Source organism: Salvelinus fontinalis, chromosome 1, assembly GCF_029448725.1.
Source record: "Salvelinus fontinalis isolate EN_2023a chromosome 1, ASM2944872v1, whole genome shotgun sequence".
Classification (NCBI taxonomy): Eukaryota; Metazoa; Chordata; class Actinopteri; order Salmoniformes; family Salmonidae; genus Salvelinus; species Salvelinus fontinalis.
In genome coordinates this window covers 95,301,351-95,322,538 of record NC_074665.1, presented here as the reverse complement: position 1 = coordinate 95,322,538, position 21,188 = coordinate 95,301,351, and the positions used below count along the sequence as shown (strand labels likewise).

The 21,188-nt window shown below is 42.3% G+C and overlaps 1 protein-coding gene across 7 annotated transcripts in view; it reads right to left on the bottom strand.

The window, feature by feature from the left end:
* The window catches only part of pax2b (paired box 2b), a 65,803-nt gene extending 61,376 nt beyond the window's left edge, over positions 1-4,427 (bottom strand). Inside the window, exons 1-4 of one of the 7 annotated variants that reach the window (XM_055936770.1) lie at positions 3,767-4,427; positions 2,035-2,212; positions 1,656-1,676; positions 953-1,150 (exon numbers count right to left, since the gene is read on the bottom strand). In XM_055936770.1, the coding sequence (XP_055792745.1) occupies positions 953-1,150; positions 1,656-1,676; positions 2,035-2,212; positions 3,767-3,809 (440 nt within the window). In that variant the 5' untranslated portion in view covers positions 3,810-4,427. The remainder of the gene's footprint in view (positions 1-952; positions 1,151-1,655; positions 1,677-2,034; positions 2,213-3,766) is intronic. The other 6 variants (XM_055936779.1, XM_055936797.1, XM_055936787.1 and 3 more) reach the window with 6 other exon arrangements.
* Between the last annotated feature and the right edge of the window lie 16,761 nt (positions 4,428-21,188).

Below are 21,188 nucleotides of genomic sequence, written 5' to 3'. Positions count from 1 at the left end.
ACAATCCCATTTTTTAACAAACTCTAACAGCGATATGTGAAATAAGACAAAATGCAACTGCATTTACCAAAGGCATATCGGAGAAAAATATACGATGTACGATACGGGTGCCCCTGAACAAGGAAGGTAACCCACTGTTCCTAGGTCGTCATTGAAAATAAGAATTTGTTCTTAACTGACTTGCCTAATTAAATAAAGGTTCATTTAAAAAAAAACAAAAAAAAAACAGGTACTCCTTTTTAAATAGACCACACGACTCCACAAAGCTTCAAACCAAACCAGCTATAAGGTCTAAACTGTAAAGAAAACGTCCAATACACCACATTAGATGTGCTGCTATTGAACAATGGCTCGGCTTTTGGTGCCACGCGGGATCTGGTCACCGGCTTGCCCTAGTGATCGATTTTCATCCAGACAGATTCACTTCGTCCTGAGATATACTGCTGATTGCTGGGGGAGTTTGGACTGAAAGATTGAATTGCACCGTCGAGACCACCCTCGATGGGAGAAAAAGTTTGTCAAACTCTGAGCTTATAGGCTCCTTTTATTCTGCAGTGCAGTTCATAGATGGAAAACATACATTGATAAAAAAATACCTTGAGAGTTCATCACGACTTTGAAGATTCTTTAGAAATACTGTTAAATAGTCATAAAGATGTTCTCCCCGTATAACAGCCAATGGAAGTAAATTATACAGTATATAATAAAGGCAGTCTCCTGAATAAATCAAATGTAGGCCAGGCGTTGAGGCCTAAACATGGACAGACGAAAGCACTGCTGCTATTATTGTGTATTTGTAAATTTTCTTGATGAAATTTGCAAGGATGTTTCCCAATTTTATGATTTTTTTTATTTTCCAGATGTTTGACGGTGACATAATACTATTTTACGTTTTCATTCAAAGGAATAGGCTTATTGGCTATGTAATTATTAATAAAGAAATAGTGTTTACCTGTTAATGGACGAGACGCTTGGAACCGTGTCGTTGTCACAGACGCCCTCAGCTAACAGTCTGTCTCTGATTTCCCACGCGAACATGGTCGGATTCTGGCGCTTGTAGTCCGCTATTTTATCCACAACCTTTGGAGTCGCCACTTTTGGTTTGGACCCACCAATAACTCCTGGCTTTATACTGCCGGTCTCGTAGTATCTGCAACAATAATCAACAACGTATCGATCATGAAACATCTAGGCTATCTGTTGGATGGACAATTCTTCGTTTTCTTGGCTAGAGTTGATTTAAATTATCATTAGATTTGTGGATATGTTCGAATGTTATGCACCTTATGCCCCCAAAATACTGTGTTGCGTCTACAGCGCGTTCAGCCCGCAAACACCTCCACAATGTGCACATTGTCGTCTGAGGCTAACTTTAAAATATATACTTTATAGCCTAGGCTATACTCTAACTCTGTGTGGTGGAGTGACTTAAAATCGTTTTGTAGGATCCAAAAAATAACAGCGAAGACTTATGATCAAATACTTGAGCTATTCCATCCGGCTACAACCCATTACAATGGTGTCCAACTTTATTGTCTGTGCCAAAAATACTAAGAAAATATTAAGAAAACATGCAATTAATTTCAAATGACATGCTACCAAGTTTTGCTATTTAACTAATTTAGACAAACATTCCAAGTGCATAAAACAAATACCTTTTAAAATCCTTTTGATAGCTGAAAAATATTTTAAAAACATTCAAATGTCGTACGGACACGAACCCAATACAATTCAGTTGTAATCTGATATAGCCTAAATTACGGGGATAGCAGTTTAGCTGTGTACAGACACAGCACCGCTCCTCGTGATGGCTAGGATTAAGTCAGATATTGTTTCCTATATCCTCATTATGTGTGTCTAATATACTGACGTGTTTCCACTCTTTTTTTTTTTGCCATGTTTTGTTATATTTTGGTCGAATCTGTTTTATTTGGGATCTGCCAATATGTAGGGATGAGAGTTGCAGGACAGGTGCATTTTTTTTTAAGAGTGCGTCTTTCTGTCTCATGATTGGTAGTTTTTCCACCGCCTTACCTGCCCAGTATTTTGCTGACACAGCCGTGGCTGACCCGTAGTTGTCTTGAAATGTCACAGGGTCTCACTCCTTGGTGGGCGAGTTCTACGATTCTTGTCCTCACCACGTCAGGTAGGGGTCTGCCGTTGACAAACACCCCGCCCAGCTGGTTCACACCGCCGTGCCCTATATGGGAGACAACAACAGCACAGAGAACCATAACATTAAATACAGGGGTGTGGGAGATTCTGTAGGTTATATTATCACCTCAGCTATAACGCATTGTATGGCATTAGAACGGTTCAACTTGAACATTTTAGACAAATCATATCTAAGCATCCGGTCTTGAATATGATTTTAATGGTCCAATATCCAAGTGTGTATTTTAAGAAGGACTTGTGGTTGTGGGTTGAGGACTATATTATTCTTTCCCAGGGACGTCATCAATTCATGTCTTTTTTGTTGTTGTTGAATGTTTATCAACTCTGTTTGTAGGCTACTCTGAAGAGGTGCGTGGCAAGGTCACGTAGGCTATAACTTTTAGCAGATAGTATCATATTATAGCCTGCCATTAGCTGCTATAACATATTTATTTGTACGTGAATAGTTGGTTGTCCAATATTGCTGCCCCATTGAATATCAGGCTAGAGTTTCCTGTAGGCTATCCAGTTCAATAGCAATGCTGTAATTTTACAATCCCCCCTCAAAATTTGGTAATTAACAATTTATAAACACATTCATCATTAGCATAAATGGTCTATATATTATAGCTGGAATATTCTTCATACTTTAATTAGAGCGATTCTATTTTATAAAATGTTAACTCTGCAGTAATAATACGTATCATCTCTCGTCTATATCGTTTAATACAAGGCGGATATCTTTTCAACTCTGGCCCACGGCTCGGGCTGGCTATAGAGTTACACGCTCTTTCATTTTCTTTTCTCCGTAATTATAAATAATTAAGCGCTTTGATTACTCATATTACATATTATTTTGTAAATGAAGAAAAAAGAGGGGGATAAATTATTCACAAGCATGAGCAAAACAACATCTACCTCCATCCATTATTTCACCTGCACAATAACAATAGGCCTTCCAATATCATGTCAAGTACATTTGTAACAATATTATTTTAAATTAAGATAACGTTTATTTTAATGTGTATATTGTTTAAGTGTTATTTGGTCAATCAATAAATTGGTGCCTATTAGAATATTGGCCTAATAAATTGGCACGGACCTGTCAATGACTCGTATTAACCTGGTGACAGGTTTACTAATTCTAATGTGACGTGTTTTGTCCTTCCATTTTGTCCTAATTTGGTAACGCTACACAAAACGTAGGCCTTTTTAGGAGTTTATTATGCACAATTGAGAAAAATACAAACAAAAATAATATAATAGATGTACGTGCGCCGTTAAGCACGTATTATAAACATAATATTTTCAGTTTAGAAAATAGTTTAAAATGTGTCTTCCAAATATGAACATTCCCATCGAACTTCACTGGATTAGCTTGTTCCCAATGCCACTGTAATTCAGGCTACATGACAACGCTGGAGTGGTTTTTGTTGTCGGTTGTGATATGTAACAAAATGCAGACGATGTTGCGTTGTCAGTGAAATGAGTGCATAGCTGTCAACGATCATATTCGCAAGGCTAATGGCCTATTTCTAATCATTATCTGTTTTTACAGGCTCAGTTTTCGTTGCAAACACAACAATATCTGAAAAACTCATTATCTACTTACGGTGCATCGCTGAGAACGGGTCTACTTTGCAGTGAATATCCATCGGATAGCAAAGGAAAGACGGGTAATCAATGGAAGTCGCCGTTTCGCCTTTGTAATGCAGATAAAAATGTGAAGAAACGGAAAAACTTTATTCGATTAAAGATTTCGCTTTTCCCTCCACTCAGTCACTGAGAGGGGTTAACTTCTTGTAAAAGTTGCCGTCGTGGTAACAATCCGTGCCGAGAATAGAGGCTACTGCTGGTCAGGTGCAGAACATGACCGACGCTTGATTCATCAACGTGGAAATGTTTTTCAGTTCGAGTTGGATTTTCAAAACCTGGAATGATGAGATTAATTTTCTCAGAACATCATGACGAATAGGACAAACCTTTACGTCTAAAACCGTTCCTGACAGTCCTGTGGTAAATAGATAGATCCTAGTTCCGGCCTTGATTTGCTGGTTGGTTGCGGTGGGTAGTACGCTCAGATACGCATAGACATGACATAAGAAACATGGACACTGTGGGGAGTCTGGTGCCCTGGTACCTTCCCCTTTTCCTGGACTCTAAAATGGGGTGGATGCGTTAGCCGGAATCTTTGGGTTGAGAATGAAGCCCCTCGCCGTGTGTGCGTTTCTAAAAGCAAGCTGCCTGCCCCCCCTCCCCTCCGCGCACCCCTTTGCTTATGGATGAGTTGTCAGACAAAGGCAATAGATTCCAACACTTTGTGATTCGCCAACGCAAAAACCTGGAGCCCAAACGAGGAGGTCTCAGGGTCTGACACACCGAAAGGGGAGGGGAAATAAACAAGGAATTGACTCGGAGTTTTAAGATCAGAGTTTCCAGACATTAGATCGGGACGAGGGGTAAATGAAAGCCATTTTTGACTTTATCAATATCTAGAGTTTATCTTATTAGATGAATAACGGACTGAGACAGGAATAGACTAACATTTGGGTGAACATACTGTCGCTAGACGTTTTACAAGTTGGCATAACTGTACAAATAGCCTAACGCATATTTGCTGGCTTGGTAAATCCTTCTTTTCTTGTTGAGATGATGTTATGTAGGCTGCTGGAATGCATCGTTGTTCTAATTAATGACGCTAATGCTTCATGCGTGTATATTAGACGTATTTGACATGTTTTGCTATGTAGGCCTACAGCTCAAATGCGATTGTTTTGCACGTTGTTTACATGTAAACAAACGCTGCATGTCTTATGTATATATGTTTAACTTACTATGTGAAGTATAACGAGAAGGAGCTTGAAGAGGGGAGTGGAGGGCTCTGGACAATCGGTCGTCGATACATTGACCTTTTCTGTTATTTTATTGATTCGGTGATCATGACCACCTTCCCGTGATGGATGTACAGCCTGCGCCGACTGGGCCGAGGGGCTAGTAGTAGTATAGAGGCTGGAGGTGAGATTGGACAGGGGAGCGGGGTGCCGGGGTTGGCCGTGTGTGTCAACACAACCCGCAGTGCTCTCCTCCACACCTTCTGTAGATGGCGCTCACAGGTTTCATTTGTCTAAACCGTTTAAACCGACCGTATACTTCTGGTGTCAAAAGAAGTTACAACTCCGGCTGCAAGTGAAACTGTGAATGCTCCGTGTTCATGGGATTAGTGATGACAGTATTATGAATATTGATTAGCTTCGATAAATAGGTCTACATGTCAGTGATCGCATGGATTGAATTTCACTGCCAATGTAGAATTGTAATGCGTCAAAAAGCCTACTGCTTGTTATAACACCGGCCATATTATTATCATCAAATGAATCATTTAAATAAAATTGAAACTATTCAGGTAGCCTACCAAATAGAATGTACTTTTTTTTTCTGACACAAATTCATTCAACTTTTTTATTTTTTTAGGGGGGGGGGGTTGTCTTATTTCAGATGTATTTTATGATTTATTTTTGATATCCATTTATTTGAGTTGATTTAATTAGATACATGAAATAGTTCAAGTGTAGGCTATGGGCTAGGTCTACAGAGCCACCATCATCCTGCGAAAAGTTGAAAGGTAATATTAATAAAACAAATATCAATATTGATTATTCTTGTTCTTATTTATATTCCTAATATTCATAATAATTAACAGCAAAAGTATAATTAACACAAACATTATTGTTAGAGTTTTGTTATATTAATTCGTTTTTTACAGGCCCATAGGCTATAAATGTGAATGTCTCCAACGTTTTCAATCGACATGTTGTTTAAGGCCAGTAATGGAGGGAGACCCTCACGAAGGTCTAACGTTGGATGAGCGAGCTGCGTGCCTGGTGGCACTTGATATTTTGGGGGGGGGTTTGTATTTTTTTGTGGGGGGGACATCTCTGAGGAACATAGGCGGCTACATCTATTGCTCTGCCTTCTGGTCAGGTTAGGGGATAATTTCTCTTATAGGCCCTACTGTTTTTGGAGTGAGCTTCTGGTACAATATGTAGCACTATAGGGTGTAATTTCACACTCCACTGCACATTTCCCCTAAAGCTAAGTTTATTTTTTTTTCTATAAGACCCCCCAATTCTTTTCCGCTGCCCTTGTGCTCTGCGCGATTTGGTCTCCAAGTGCAAAAAAATTAGGCGTTAATGTCGTCGTCCCCCCCATTAGGGGACCAAGTATGAAAATGATTGTAAACACCGCATATGGTAAATGAATACAAAGATGCTGACTATGTTTATTTTCATTGTCCTATCACTTGAATAGCACAGGGCGCGTGTGTGGCGTGTTTGACCCTCTGTTCGGTTCCTTGGCTCGTATCACCCCTCTTTTTTAGAGAGAGAGCCCGTTCTATTCAGCCCCTACACAGGGTCAGATCCTATTTAAAAGCGATTCAGTGGGAAATTAAACAAGACGATGGCTGAATAAATTGATGTTCCGGTCGCTGCAATTTATAGCAGAACCAAAGCAAGTTCTGTTAAGATGGTGGGCTTTAAGAAGACATTGACTTACAACGTGTCTTATTTTGTGGTCCACTTAGTTTATTTACATGATGTGCATAACCACCATTTTATTTATGAGCACGCGAGTCCAAGAGTGCCTGTAGATGATTCATTTCTACAAGCCCTGAACTTTACATAACCTATAGTAGGCTAGGATAGCCAACCGACATGGTGTAGGCCAGAAAGGGAATTATTTACGATAAATAGGCCTACATCGGGATTGACGCCGATAGTTATTTTAGGGGGGGGGGGGGGGGGGGGGGGGGCATGTTTTGGGACACCAGTGACCACACCCATGAAAATTGTTTTAATATATTGACAGAGAGCAATTTATCTTTTGCTCAGTTTGATAATAGTGTGTGTAGTCTATAAGTACCATGGAGAGGGGAAGGCAGAGAGGAGAAGAACCGTACAGAACTAGGAGCTCCGCCCGCAGGATACACGATTTGGTCCCGCCAGAAAAAACGTGTAATATTGTCAGCGATAACAGAGTTTAGTAGTAGTGAGACAGTGAGTAGTAACGAACTTTATTTCGAAGAAGATAATGTTTGTTTTTTCCAGTTCTCTGTTGCCGCTGCTTTGCCTCTAGTCTCGTTTACCTTCGTATTGTTATGACAACGTCACCCAATCGATGTGACTTTCACTTCCAGCTGCCTACGGTCGACTGTCTTCAGTTAGGACCTGAGATCACTGCTTGAGTATTAGTCGAACAGGTATCCTCTGGATCTCATGGGGGAGTTAAAACAATAAATCATTTCATTTCAATGAGCTGCTAGCCAAATGTGTATTGTTATATTGCATTGAACATCTTATAATGTTTGTAAAATTTAAAAAAAAATCCAATAAATAAATAATATATTTCGAAACCTATAGGCCTATTGTTTGACACAATCTATTGGCGGTTTGGTGTTGAGAATTTATATTTTTTTTTTACATAAAACGTCCATATTTCAAGTTGAATGAAATGCAGTTATTGTATGGTCATAAAAGAAAACATAATTGCCACTATATGATAGGCTGAATAATTATGTCATTTCACTTTAAACTCCTCTTCTGAATGATTTATTTTCACCAACTTGATTATTGAATAATTCAAAATTATCATATAAATATTAAAATGAGTTTGACTAATACTGAACTGTTGAAAATGAACCTTACTATTCCTATCACGTCCGTATGTTTGTCACATGTCACCCAAGTAGATCTTGCAGCGTGTCAAAACGTTATTGAAAGCTGACACAATAAAGCGAGGAATTCGAGGAACCCCAGTCTTCTGACCGCGCCCTCTCGAACGTCTCTTCTCTCTGTCAAATTCTGACCCCTATCTTCCAACTGTAGCCTTCACGATAACATTATATTAGTCTACAAGGTGAAACTCCATACAGGAACAAAATACACCCCCCTCCCCAAAATAACTCTCGTCCCATTTGAAGGCCTCACTTCAATTAGACACAAAAACCAATACATTTTGCCGAATGCTAAGAGAGAGTTATTTGGAGTATTGAATTTCGAAAAGGTCTTACCCCCAGCTCAGTTCAATTAGCTCCATGCACGCGACTTTAAATAGCTGCTTAGTCGCGAGCAGAGCGTCCGATGGAACAGATGGTGCAACCAATTTGATTCCATCCTCCAACACCATCCAAAGATTGATTTTGCACTCGCTTTTAATTTTACCATAATTAATTAGATCATTACAACTGTTTTCCATTGATTTTCCCATTTAAATTCAAAATTAAAAGGTGAATTAGTATGTGATCTATGTTTTCTATTAACCGTATGGGACAACAATATAGAACAAATGTTCACCAAAATTGATATGCAAAACCTCCCAGTATGTCTAAGCACTATGCAAAGCATCGCAGTAAAAAATAGATTAATTATCTGGCATCGAAGATGTTTTAAAATGTCTATACAATTCTGAACTAAAATGCATCAAATGTATGGAAATTATATATATTATTAAATGATATACAATTTGAAGCTGTTCAACACACACACACACACACACACACACACACACACACACACACACACACACACACACACACACACACACACACACACACACACACACACACACACACACACACACACACACACACACCGTTAGAAAAGTGATCGAATTTGGACGTTTTAGATTGGATAATCCAGGGCGCACCACACAGAGCCTCCGCACCGTAAAGGCGTTGTAAACTCTAACCTGGTTTTAACAGGAGGGTTTATCAATAACACCAGGAATAGGATTCTCTCTGGATCCATTTGGTCTTCCTCTTCACTTTCAGAATGTTACGAGACACACTCATATCTGTAAAGTCAACTATTATCACCAATATACATTAACGGTTGGTTTTGCATTAACTGGAAACGTGACGGGTAGACTATTAGACTAACGACAGAGTCTATGATTAGGTTGGCTTGACATTGCTTAGCAACAGTGACATGGCCTTGTTTCAGAACCGAAGCCAAAGCAAACCTACAAATGTCATGTCTGGGGCACAAAAATAAATGACATTGGTTTAACGAATTGTACGTGATTTCCAACAGCTCAGAGTTATCATTTTTGGTCACTGGTCCGGAGCTCTGTTTGCAGGCTAATCCACCTGGCCGACCCGGACCCTGAGCTCCCTCTCCGGCTTGGCGTCTTCAATATCCTAGATGGTTCCCCTGTATTCGTGGTAAACCTACCCCAACCACATCAAAGGATATTCTGAACATTGCAATGCAGACAAGACACACGAATGATGATTGTACAAGATATGCAGGCCTATTTTAGACTATGCATCATTTTTTGGGGACACATTTTTTTCGTAAAGAGGCTCAGACGAAGAGTTCCATCTTGATCCCTCATAGGCTACTGTGTGGGAATATTTTTTTTGTAGGCCTATACTTTGGAACCGGAATAAACGAAATATGTCGATTCAAGTATTGCTCTTGGATGACTGCAGCCTCATTTAATGTTACTGTCTTTCATGTGAAATCATGAAAAATTAAGAATATTAATAAAAGTCAATGTAAAAGTTTTACAACTGTAAGGTCCGTATTTCAGATGATAAAATCCACACAGCATAAAGACTTGATTTTGAGTATCGCTGTATCTTTGAGTAGAGCTGTAAAATGCGACACATTTAAATCCATATATTAGGAAACATTTATTTATTATGAATTCAGTCGTGAGATACTTTGAACTTATATGATGACAGCTAGCATTACATTCATCTCATATCGGTTTGTCCCCGCTCTCCCTCCCTTTCGCTCTCTGTCCCCGTCTCTCCACACACACACACACACACACACACACACACACACACACACACACACACACACACACACACACACACACACACACACACACACACACACACACACACACACACACACACACACACACACACACACACACACACACGCGCGCGCGCACACACACACCGAATAGGGTTCATTTATTCGTAGCCTACCATTGGGCTGTAAGTGAAAAATCCAACTGCAAGTGAAAGAGGATTCAGGTTAGATGACTTTGATTAGTATACACTTTGTTCAATTACTTTGTTAAATTACTTTCCATACCCTGAGTACAAAAGCAGTCAGACTGTGGAGTTTCTGAGCTCTCTATGCCCCGGGTACTACAAATGATTAACCAAAATTAACATCTTCTGATTTGCATTTTAAATGTGAAACGCGAAAACAATGCAAGGCCCGTACATAGTCTATTACTTCGATTCTGATAAGGTTTAAATTGATTGTAAGTATAATAAATTATATTGTATTATTATTATTATTATTTAGTATTATTATTGTTATAATTATATTAATAATAATTCTTATTTTACATCTAGGCCTATACACATTGTTTTGCCACATGGAGATAGGCCATACAGGTTGAGTACTTATAATGATGGCAATTAGTTTGCCCAGAAGGGGCACTCCAGTTCATAAGTATTGACCCTACTTACTCTAGTCTACCACCAGACAGTTAGAATCATTTGAACCTTGTTCAGTTTTTTTTTTATACCAATAGAAAATAAATACAACAAAAAGAAAGTCATGAAAAAAAGTACTAAATAAATAAAAAGTGTGTTATGGATGTTTGAAACTCTGAAAGGTTTGGTTGCACCTTTAACCTCATGTGATGGTCTATACTGGAAATGTTGAGTGAGGTCATCATTATCATCATCATCATCATCATCAGTAAATGATGATACAGTGGCCCGTATACTGAAATGATTCTTATATGTGGTAATCAATCAATCAAACAATCAATCAAATCAATCAAATGTATTTATAAAGCCCTTTTTACATCAGCTGATGTCACAAAGTGCTATACAGAAACGCAGCCTAAAACCCCAAACAGCAAGCAATGCAGGTGTAGAAGCACGGTGGCTAGGAAAAACTCACTAGAAAGGCAGGAACCTAGGAAGAAACCTAGAGAGGAACCAGGCTCTGAGGGGTAGCCAGTCCTCTTCTGGCTGTGCCGGGTTGGAGATTATAACAGAACATGGCCAAGATGTTCAAACGTTCCTAGATGACCATCCGGGTCAGATAATAATAATCACAGTGGTTGTAGAGGGTGCATCAGGTCAACACCTCAGGTGGTACAGAAAGACCTCACCTTTTTGTCACCTGTTCCGGAACAACTTTTCAAACACTCTTCTCTTTTTCTCTCTCTTCTTCATTCTTTTCTTAGTATGGTAAAGAACTTCCTGCAGACTGATCTGCCAATGGAATGCTATGTAAGCCCACCTACCTCACCATAATAGCAGGGACACATTTTGTTAAATCGCTCTTGAATTAAAAACACTGGAGAATAAAATATGTTCATTATTAAAGACGTAAAAATGCACCCTTGCATTTCAGACAATATGCAGATTGGAGGGTAATTGTTAAATGTGCCCTGCAGTGCTGGATTAAAAATAGGACGGTGTTCAGCTCGTGTCATTTCAGGAAATATTCTTCATATTTTAACACTGTTCTGGGAACAGGGGCAAAGTTTCCCTCCCTCCTCCCCCCCATTCAAACTTTCCACATGAATAATCAAATGTGTGCTCGGGACTTCACAAAGACTGCTGAAAGAAAGGCCTTCTAATGAGTTGGTTCTGTATAATAGAGGCCATTATTCAAACTAATTGTGAATACAATTGAATTGTCCCACCACCTTTACCTTACCGATAGACGGATAAAAGGGTTTTTAATATGTTCATATTGGCACATGTTTGTAAAAATATTATGTGAAAAATTATAATTGAAAAGAAAATACATGCAATTGTAGCACTGAAATAAATAAATAAATAAAATAAATGAGGTATTAAAAAGAGAGTTCTTAGTGCTACGGTTAGAGAGAATGGAAGAGGGGACAATATTTCAGCCAGCTATTTAACACATATGGTCCTGATTTGCTCCTATGTTCTAAGGCTGCCTCTGGTCCCATGTCTTTATAATCTCTCTCTGTGTGTGTGTGTGTGTGTGTGTGTGAGTGTGTGTGTGTGTGTGTGTGTGTGTGTGTGTGTGTGTGTGTATGTGTGCCCCAGGCTGCCCAGAGGTGGCCACCCAGCTGCCTCTCGCTAAAGCAGACAGGGAACAGCTTCCCATCATGTCAGCAATATGGGAACCGGAGCTTCTGTCCGGTGGGCCTGTGACATGTGTTAGCCTATGGCATGTCTCTTGTGAATAGATTATCTTTGTTGTGAATGGATTATCTTTGTTGTGAATGGATTATCTTTGTATTTCCTGGTGCCATGATGAACTGCCTTTGCAAATATCAGTATGTTTCTATTTATTCCGTATGATGTTTATTCCACAACACATTTTTAACACGTTGGTATGATGTTTATTCCATTTCACATATTTAACATGTTGGTAGGATGTTTATTCCACTTCACATTTTTAACATGTTGGTATGATGTTTATTCCACTTCACATATTTAACATGTTGGTACAGTATGATGTTTATTCCACTTCACATATTTAACATGTTGGTATGATGTTTATTCCACTTCACATATTTAACATGTTGGTATGATGTTTATTCCACTTCACATTTTTAACATGTTTGTACAGTATGATGTTAATTCCACTTCACATTTTTAACACGTTGGTATGATGTTTATTCCATTTCCCATTTTTAACATGTTGGTATGATGTTTATTCCATTGTACATTTTTAACATGTTGGAATGATGTTTATTCCACTTCACATATTTAACATGTTTGTACAGTATGATGTTAATTCCACTTCACATTTTTAACATGTTGGTATGATGTTTATTCCATTTCATATATTTAACATGTTGGTACAGTATGATGTTTATTCAATTTCATATATTTAACATGTTGGTATGATATTTATTCCATTTCACATATTTAACACGTTGGTATGATGTTTATTCCACTTCACATATTTAACATGTTGGTACAGTATGATGTTTATTCCACTTCACATATTTAACATGTTGGTATGATGTTTATTCCACTTCACATATTTAACATGTTGGTATGATGTTTATTCCACTTCACATATTTAACATGTTGGTATGATGTTTATTCCACTTCACATATTTAACATGTTGGTACAGTATGATGTTTATTCCACTTCACATATTTAACATGTTGGTACAGTATGATGTTTATTCCACTTCACATATTTAACATGTTGGTACAGTATGATGTTTATTCCATTTCATATATTTAACATGTTGGTACAGTATGATGTTTATTCCACTTCACATATTGAACATGTTGGTACAGTATGATGTTTATTCCACTTCACATATTTAACATGTTGGTATGATGTTTATTCCACTTCACATATTTAACATGTTGGTACAGTATGATGTTAATTCCACTTCACATATTTAACATGTTGGTACAGTATGATGTTTATTCCACTTCACATATTTAACATGTTGGTATGATGTTTGTTCCACTTCACATATTTAACATGTGGTATGATGTTTGTTCCACTTCACATATTTACCATGTGGTATGATGTTTGTTCCACTTCACATATTTAACATGTGGTATGATGTTTGTTCCACTTCACATATTTAACATGTGGTATGATGTTTATTTGTTCGTCTTTTTATATGCAGTGAGTATTCAATGTGTTATTTCGATGTTCACATTGTATTGGAAGTGAACGTCACATTCACATCCAGTTCCTTGTTCAGGTTGTCTGGGATATTTGGAGTCTTTGTTTACTTGGTATTGGAAATTATATATTATGTCTGTGTTTGTGTGTGTGTGTGTGTTTGGTTACATAGTTGAGCGTGTGTGTGTGTGTGTGTGTCTGTGTGTGTGTGTGTGTGTGTGTGTCTGTGTGTGTGTGTGTGTCTGTGTGTTGGGGGGGGGGTATACATTTCTATTGCTCTCCCCTCCAGAAAATGTTCGGATGAGCAGTTTCCACATCAGCTCCTGATCACTTGTGTAAATGCTTCCTGTCACCTTCAGTGGTGTAATGATCATGAAGATCTTCCCCTTGATCTATGGCAAGCCATAATGTAACCGAGGGCACTCCTCCCACATACTTCTCCCTGGTCCCGCGTTCCAAATGACATCCTAGTCCACATGTAGTACACCGCTTTTGACCAGAGCTGTATCGGACACCTTGTGGGTCCTGGTAGAAAGTAGAGCACTGCGAAGGGAATAGGGTGCTATTTGGGATGCACACCCTGGCTGGGTGCGAAGAAGTAACCCAAAGGAGGGATCCAAGTTAGATTGTTTAGTGGCGAAAAGTGGGTGTTGTAATGGTGTTGGGGGGGTCCTCCTGTCATAACATCTGGCTGCTAAGGCTAGTAGTGGGGTTGTAATGGTGTTGGGGGGTCCTCCGGTCATAACATCTGGCTACTAAGGCTAGTAGTGGGGTTGTAATGGTGTTGGGCAGTCCTCCTGTCATAACATCTGTCTGCTAAGGCTAGTAGTGGGGTTGTAATGGTGTTGGGGGGGTCCTGCTGTCTTAACATCTGGCTGCTAAGGCTAGTAGTGGGGTTGTAATGGTGTTGGGTGGTCCTCCTGTCATAACATCTGGCTGATAAGGCTAGTAGTGGGGTTGTAATGGTGTTGGGCGGTCCTCCTGTCATAACATCTGGCTGCTAAGGCTAGTAGTGGGGTTGTAATGGTGTTGCGTGGTCCTCCTGTCATAACATCTGGCTGATAAGGCTAGTAGTGGGGTTGTAATGGTGTTGGACATTCCTCCTGTCATAACATCTGGCTGATAAGGCTAGTAGTGGGGTTGTAATGGTGTTGGGCGGTCCTCCTGTCATACATCTGGCTGCTAAGGCTAGTAGTGGGGTTGTAATGGTGTTGGGTGGTCCTCCTGTCATAACATCTGGCTGCTAATGCTAGTAGTGGGGTTGTAATGGTGTTGGACATTCCTCCTGTCATAACATCTGGCTGATAAGGCTAGTAGTGGGGTTGTAATGGTGTTGGACATTCCTCCTGTCATAATATCTGGCTGCTAAGGCTAGTAGTGGGGTTGTAATGGTGTTGGGGAGGTCCTCCTGTCATAACATCTGGTTGCTAAGGCTAGTAGTGGGGTTGTAATGGTGTTGGGCAGTCCTCCTGTCATAACATCTGGCTGTTAAGGCTAGTAGTGGGGTTGTAATGGTGTTGGGGAGGTCCTCCTGTCATAACATCTGTCTGCTAAGGCTAGTAGTGGGGTTGTAATGGTGTTGGGCAGTCCTCCTGTCATAACATCTGGCTGTTAAGGCTAGTAGTGGGGTTTTAATGGTGTTGGGCGGTCCTCCTGTCATAACATCTGGCTGCTAAGGCTAGTAGTGGGGTTTTAATGGTGTTGGGCGGTCCTCCTGTCATAACATCTGGCTGCTAAGGCTAGTAGTGGGGTTGTAATGGTGTGGGGCGGTCCTCCTGTCATAACATCTGGCTGCTAAGGCTAGTAGTGGGGTTGTAATGGTGTTGGGCGGTCCTCCTGTCATAACATCTGGCTGCTAAGGCTAGTAGTGGGGTTGTAATGGTGTTGGGCGGTCCTCCTGTCATAACATCTGGCTGCTAAGGCTAGTAGTGGGGTTGTAATGGTGTTGGGCAGTCCTCCTGTCATAACATCTGGCTGTTAAGGCTAGTAGTGGGGTTGTAATGGTGTTGGGCGGTCCTCCTGTCATAACATCTGGCTACTAAGGCTAGTAGTGGGGTTGTAATGGTGTTGGGCAGTCCTCCTGTCATAACATCTGGCTGATAAGGCTAGTAGTGGGGTTGTAATGGTGTTGGGCAGTCCTCCTGTCATAACATCTGGCTGCTAAGGCTAGTAGTGGGGTTGTAATGGTGTTGGGCGGTCCTCCTGTCATAACATCTGGCTGATGAGGCTAGTAGTGGGGTTGTAATGGTGTTGGGCGGTCCTCCTGTCATAACATCTGGCTGCTAAGGCTAGTAGTGGGGTTGTAATGGTGTTGGGCAGTCCTCCTGTCATAACATCTGGCTGTTAAGGCTAGTAGTGGGGTTGTAATGGTGTTGGGCGGTCCTCCTGTCATAACATCTGGCTACTAAGGCTAGTAGTGGGGTTGTAATGGTGTTGGGCAGTCCTCCTGTCATAACATCTGGCTGATAAGGCTAGTAGTGGGGTTGTAATGGTGTTGGGCAGTCCTCCTGTCATAACATCTGGCTGTTAAGGCTAGTAGTGGGGTTGTAATGGTGTTGGGCGGTCCTCCTGTCATAACATCTGGCTGCTAAGGCTAGTAGTGGGGTTGTAATGGTGTTGGGGGGGTCCTGCTGTCTTAACATCTGGCTGCTAAGGCTAGTAGTGGGGTTGTAATGGTGTTGGGTGGTCCTCCTGTCATAACATCTGGCTGCTAATGCTAGTAGTGGGGTTGTAATGGTGTTGGACATTCCTCCTGTCATAACATCTGGCTGATAAGGCTAGTAGTGGGGTTGTAATGGTGTTGGACATTCCTCCTGTCATAATATCTGGCTGCTAAGGCTAGTAGTGGGGTTGTAATGGTGTTGGGGAGGTCCTCCTGTCATAACATCTGGTTGCTAAGGCTAGTAGTGGGGTTGTAATGGTGTTGGGCAGTCCTCCTGTCATAACATCTGGCTGTTAAGGCTAGTAGTGGGGTTGTAATGGTGTTGGGCGGTCCTCCTGTCATAACATCTGGCTGCTAAGGCTAGTAGTGGGGTTGTAATGGTGTTGGGGGGGTCCTGCTGTCTTAACATCTGGCTGCTAAGGCTAGTAGTGGGGTTGTAATGGTGTTGGGTGGTCCTCCTGTCATAACATCTGGCTGATAAGGCTAGTAGTGGGGTTGTAATGGTGTTGGGCGGTCCTCCTGTCATAACATCTGGCTGCTAAGGCTAGTAGTGGGGTTGTAATGGTGTTGGGTGGTCCTCCTGTCATAACATCTGTCTGATAAGGCTAGTAGTGGGGTTGTAATGGTGTTGGACATTCCTCCTGTCATAACATCTGGCTGATAAGGCTAGTAGTGGGGTTGTAATGGTGTTGGGCGGTCCTCCTGTCATACATCTGGCTGCTAAGGCTAGTAGTGGGGTTGTAATGGTGTTGGGTGGTCCTCCTGTCATAACATCTGGCTGCTAATGCTAGTAGTGGGGTTGTAATGGTGTTGGACATTCCTCCTGTCATAACATCTGGCTGATAAGGCTAGTAGTGGGGTTGTAATGGTGTTGGACATTCCTCCTGTCATAATATCTGGCTGCTAAGGCTAGTAGTGGGGTTGTAATGGTGTTGGGGAGGTCCTCCTGTCATAACATCTGGTTGCTAAGGCTAGTAGTGGGGTTGTAATGGTGTTGGGCAGTCCTCCTGTCATAACATCTGGCTGTTAAGGCTAGTAGTGGGGTTGTAATGGTGTTGGGGAGGTCCTCCTGTCATAACATCTGTCTGCTAAGGCTAGTAGTGGGGTTGTAATGGTGTTGGGCAGTCCTCCTGTCATAACATCTGGCTGTTAAGGCTAGTAGTGGGGTTTTAATGGTGTTGGGCGGTCCTCCTGTCATAACATCTGGCTGCTAAGGCTAGTAGTGGGGTTGTAATGGTGTGGGGCGGTCCTCCTGTCATAACATCTGGCTGCTAAGGCTAGTAGTGGGGTTGTAATGGTGTTGGGCGGTCCTCCTGTCATAACATCTGGCTGCTAAGGCTAGTAGTGGGGTTGTAATGGTGTTGGGCGGTCCTCCTGTCATAACATCTGGCTGCTAAGGCTAGTAGTGGGGTTGTAATGGTGTTGGGCAGTCCTCCTGTCATAACATCTGGCTGTTAAGGCTAGTAGTGGGGTTGTAATGGTGTTGGGCGGTCCTCCTGTCATAACATCTGGCTACTAAGGCTAGTAGTGGGGTTGTAATGGTGTTGGGCAGTCCTCCTGTCATAACATCTGGCTGATAAGGCTAGTAGTGGGGTTGTAATGGTGTTGGGCAGTCCTCCTGTCATAACATCTGGCTGCTAAGGCTAGTAGTGGGGTTGTAATGGTGTTGGGCGGTCCTCCTGTCATAACATCTGGCTGATGAGGCTAGTAGTGGGGTTGTAATGGTGTTGGGCGGTCCTCCTGTCATAACATCTGGCTGCTAAGGCTAGTAGTGGGGTTGTAATGGTGTTGGGCAGTCCTCCTGTCATAACATCTGGCTGTTAAGGCTAGTAGTGGGGTTGTAATGGTGTTGGGCGGTCCTCCTGTCATAACATCTGGCTACTAAGGCTAGTAGTGGGGTTGTAATGGTGTTGGGCAGTCCTCCTGTCATAACATCTGGCTGATAAGGCTAGTAGTGGGGTTGTAATGGTGTTTGGCAGTCCTCCTGTCATAACATCTGGCTGTTAAGGCTAGTAGTGGGGTTGTAATGGTGTTGGGCGGTCCTCCTGTCATAACATCTGGCTGATAAGGCTAGTAGTGGGGTTGTAATGGTGTTGGGCAGTCCTCCTGTCATAACATTTGGCTGATAAGGCTAGTAGTGGGGTTGTAATGGTGTTGGGCAGTCCTCCTGTCATAACATCTGGCTGTTAAGGCTAGTAGTGGGGTTATAATGGTGTTGGGCGGTCCTCCTGTCATAACATCTGTCTGCTAAGGCTAGTAGTGGGGTTGTAATGGTGTTGGGGTCTTCCTCCTGTCATAACATCTGGCTGCTAAGGCTAGTAGTGGGGTTGTAATGGTGTGGGGCGGTCCTCCTGTCATAACATCTGGCTGCTAAGGCTAGTAGTGGGGTTGTAATGGTGTTGGGCAGTCCTCCTGTCATAACATCTGGCTGCTAAGGCTAGTAGTGGGGTTGTAATGGTGTTGGGCGGTCCTCCTGTCATAACATCTGGCTGCTAAGGCTAGTAGTGGGGTTGTAATGGTGTTGGGCGGTCCTCCTGTCATAACATCTGGCTACTAAGGCTAGTAGTGGGGTTGTAATGGTGTTGGGCGGTCCTCCTGTCATAACATCTGGCTACTAAGGCTAGTAGTGGGGTTGTAATGGTGTTCGGCGGTCCTCCTGTCATAACATCTGGCTGCTAAGGCTAGTAGTGGGGTTGTAATGGTGTTGGGGGGTCCTCCTGTCATAACATCTGGCTGCTAAGGCTAGTAGTGGGGTTGTAATGGTGTTGGGCGGTCCTCCTGTCATAACATCTGGCTACTAAGGCTAGTAGTGGGGTTGTAATGGTGTTGGGGGGGTCCTCCTGTCATAACATCTGGCTGCTAAGGCTAGTAGTGGGGTTGTAATGGTGTTGGACATTCCTCCTGTCATAACGTCTGGCTGCTAAGGCTAGTAGTGGGGTTGTAATGGTGTTGAGTGGTTCTCCTGTCATAACATCTGGCTGCTAAGGCTAGTAGTGGGGTTGTAATGGTGTTGGGGTCTTCCTCCTGTCATAACATCTGGCTGCTAAGGCTAGTAGTGGGGTTGTAATGGTGTTGGGTGGTCCTCCTTTCATAACATCTGGCTGATAAGGCTAGTAGTGGGGTTGTAATGGTGTTGGGTGGTCCTCCTTTCATAACATCTGGCTGATAAGGCTAGTAGTGGGGTTGTAATGGTGTTGGGTGGTCCTCCTGTCATAACATCTGGCTGATAAGGCTAGTAGTGGGGTTGTAATGGTGTTGGGCGGTCCTCCTGTCATAACATCTGGCTGCTAAGGCTAGTAGAGGGGTTGTAATGGTGTTGGGGTCTTCCTCCTGTCATAACATCTGGCTGCTAAGGCTAGTTGTGGGGTTGTAATGGTGTTGGGGTCTTCCTCCTGTCATAACATCTGGCTGCTAAGGCTAGTAGTGGGGTTGTAATGGTGTTGGGCGGTCCTCCTGTCATAACATCTGGCTACTAAGGCTAGTAGTGGGGTTGTAATGGTGTTGGGGGGGTCCTCCTGTCATAACATCTGGCTGCTAAGGCTAGTAGTGGGGTTGTAATGGTGTTGGGCGGTCCTCCTGTCATAACATCTGGCTGCTAAGGCTAGTAGTGGGGTTGTAATGGTGTTGGGGGGGTCCTCCTGTCATAACATCTGGCTGCTAAGGCTAGTAGTGGGGTTGTAATGGTGTTGTGCGGTCCTCCTGTCATAACATCTGGATGCTAAGGCTAGTAGTGGGGTTGTAATGGTGTTGGGCAGTCCTCCTGTCATAACATCTGGCTGATAAGGCTAGTAGTGGGGTTGTAATGGTGTTGGACATTCCTCCTGTCATAACGTCTGGCTGCTAAGGCTAGTAGTGGGGTTGTAATGGTGTTGGGTGGTTCTCCTGTCATAACATCTGGCTGCTAAGGCTAGTAGTGGGGTTGTAATGGTGTTGGGGTCTTCCTCCTGTCATAACATCTGGCTGCTAAGGCTAGTAGTGGGGTTGTAATGGTGTTGGGTGGTTCTCCTGTAATAACATCTGGCTGCTAAGGCTAGTAGTGGGGTTGTAATGGTGTTGGGTGGTCCTCCTTTCATAACATCTGGCTGATAAGGCTAGTAGTGGGGTTGTAATGGTGTTGGGTGGTCCTCCTGTCATAACATCTGGCTGATAAGGCTAGTAGTGGGGTTGTAATGGTGTTGGGCGGTCCTCCTGTCATACCATCTAGCTGATAAGGCTAGTAGTGGGGTTGTAATGGTGTTGGGTGGTCCTCCTGTCATACATCTGGCTGCTAAGGCTAGTAGTGGGGTTGTAATGGTGTTGGGCAGTCCTCCTGTAATAACATCTGGCTGCTAAGGCTAGTAGTGGGGTTGTAATGGTGTTGGGCGGTCCTCCTGTCATAACATCTGGCTGCTAAGGCTAGTAGTGGGGTTGTAATGGTGTTGGGCAGTCCTCCTGTTATAACATCTGGCTACTAAGGCTAATAGTGGGGTTGTAATGGTGTTGGGCAGTCCTCCTGTCATAACATCTGGCTGCTAAGGCTAGTAGTGGGGTTGTAATGGTGTTGGGGTCTTCCTCCTGTCATAACATCTGGCTGCTAAGGCTAGTAGTGGGGTTGTAATGGTGTTGGGTGGTCCTCCTGTCATAACATCTGGCTGATAAGGCTAGTAGTGGGGTTGTAATGGTGTTGGACATTCCTCCTGTCATAACGTCTGGCTGCTAAGGCTAGTAGTGGGGTTGTAATGGTGTTGGGTGGTTCTTCTGTCATAACA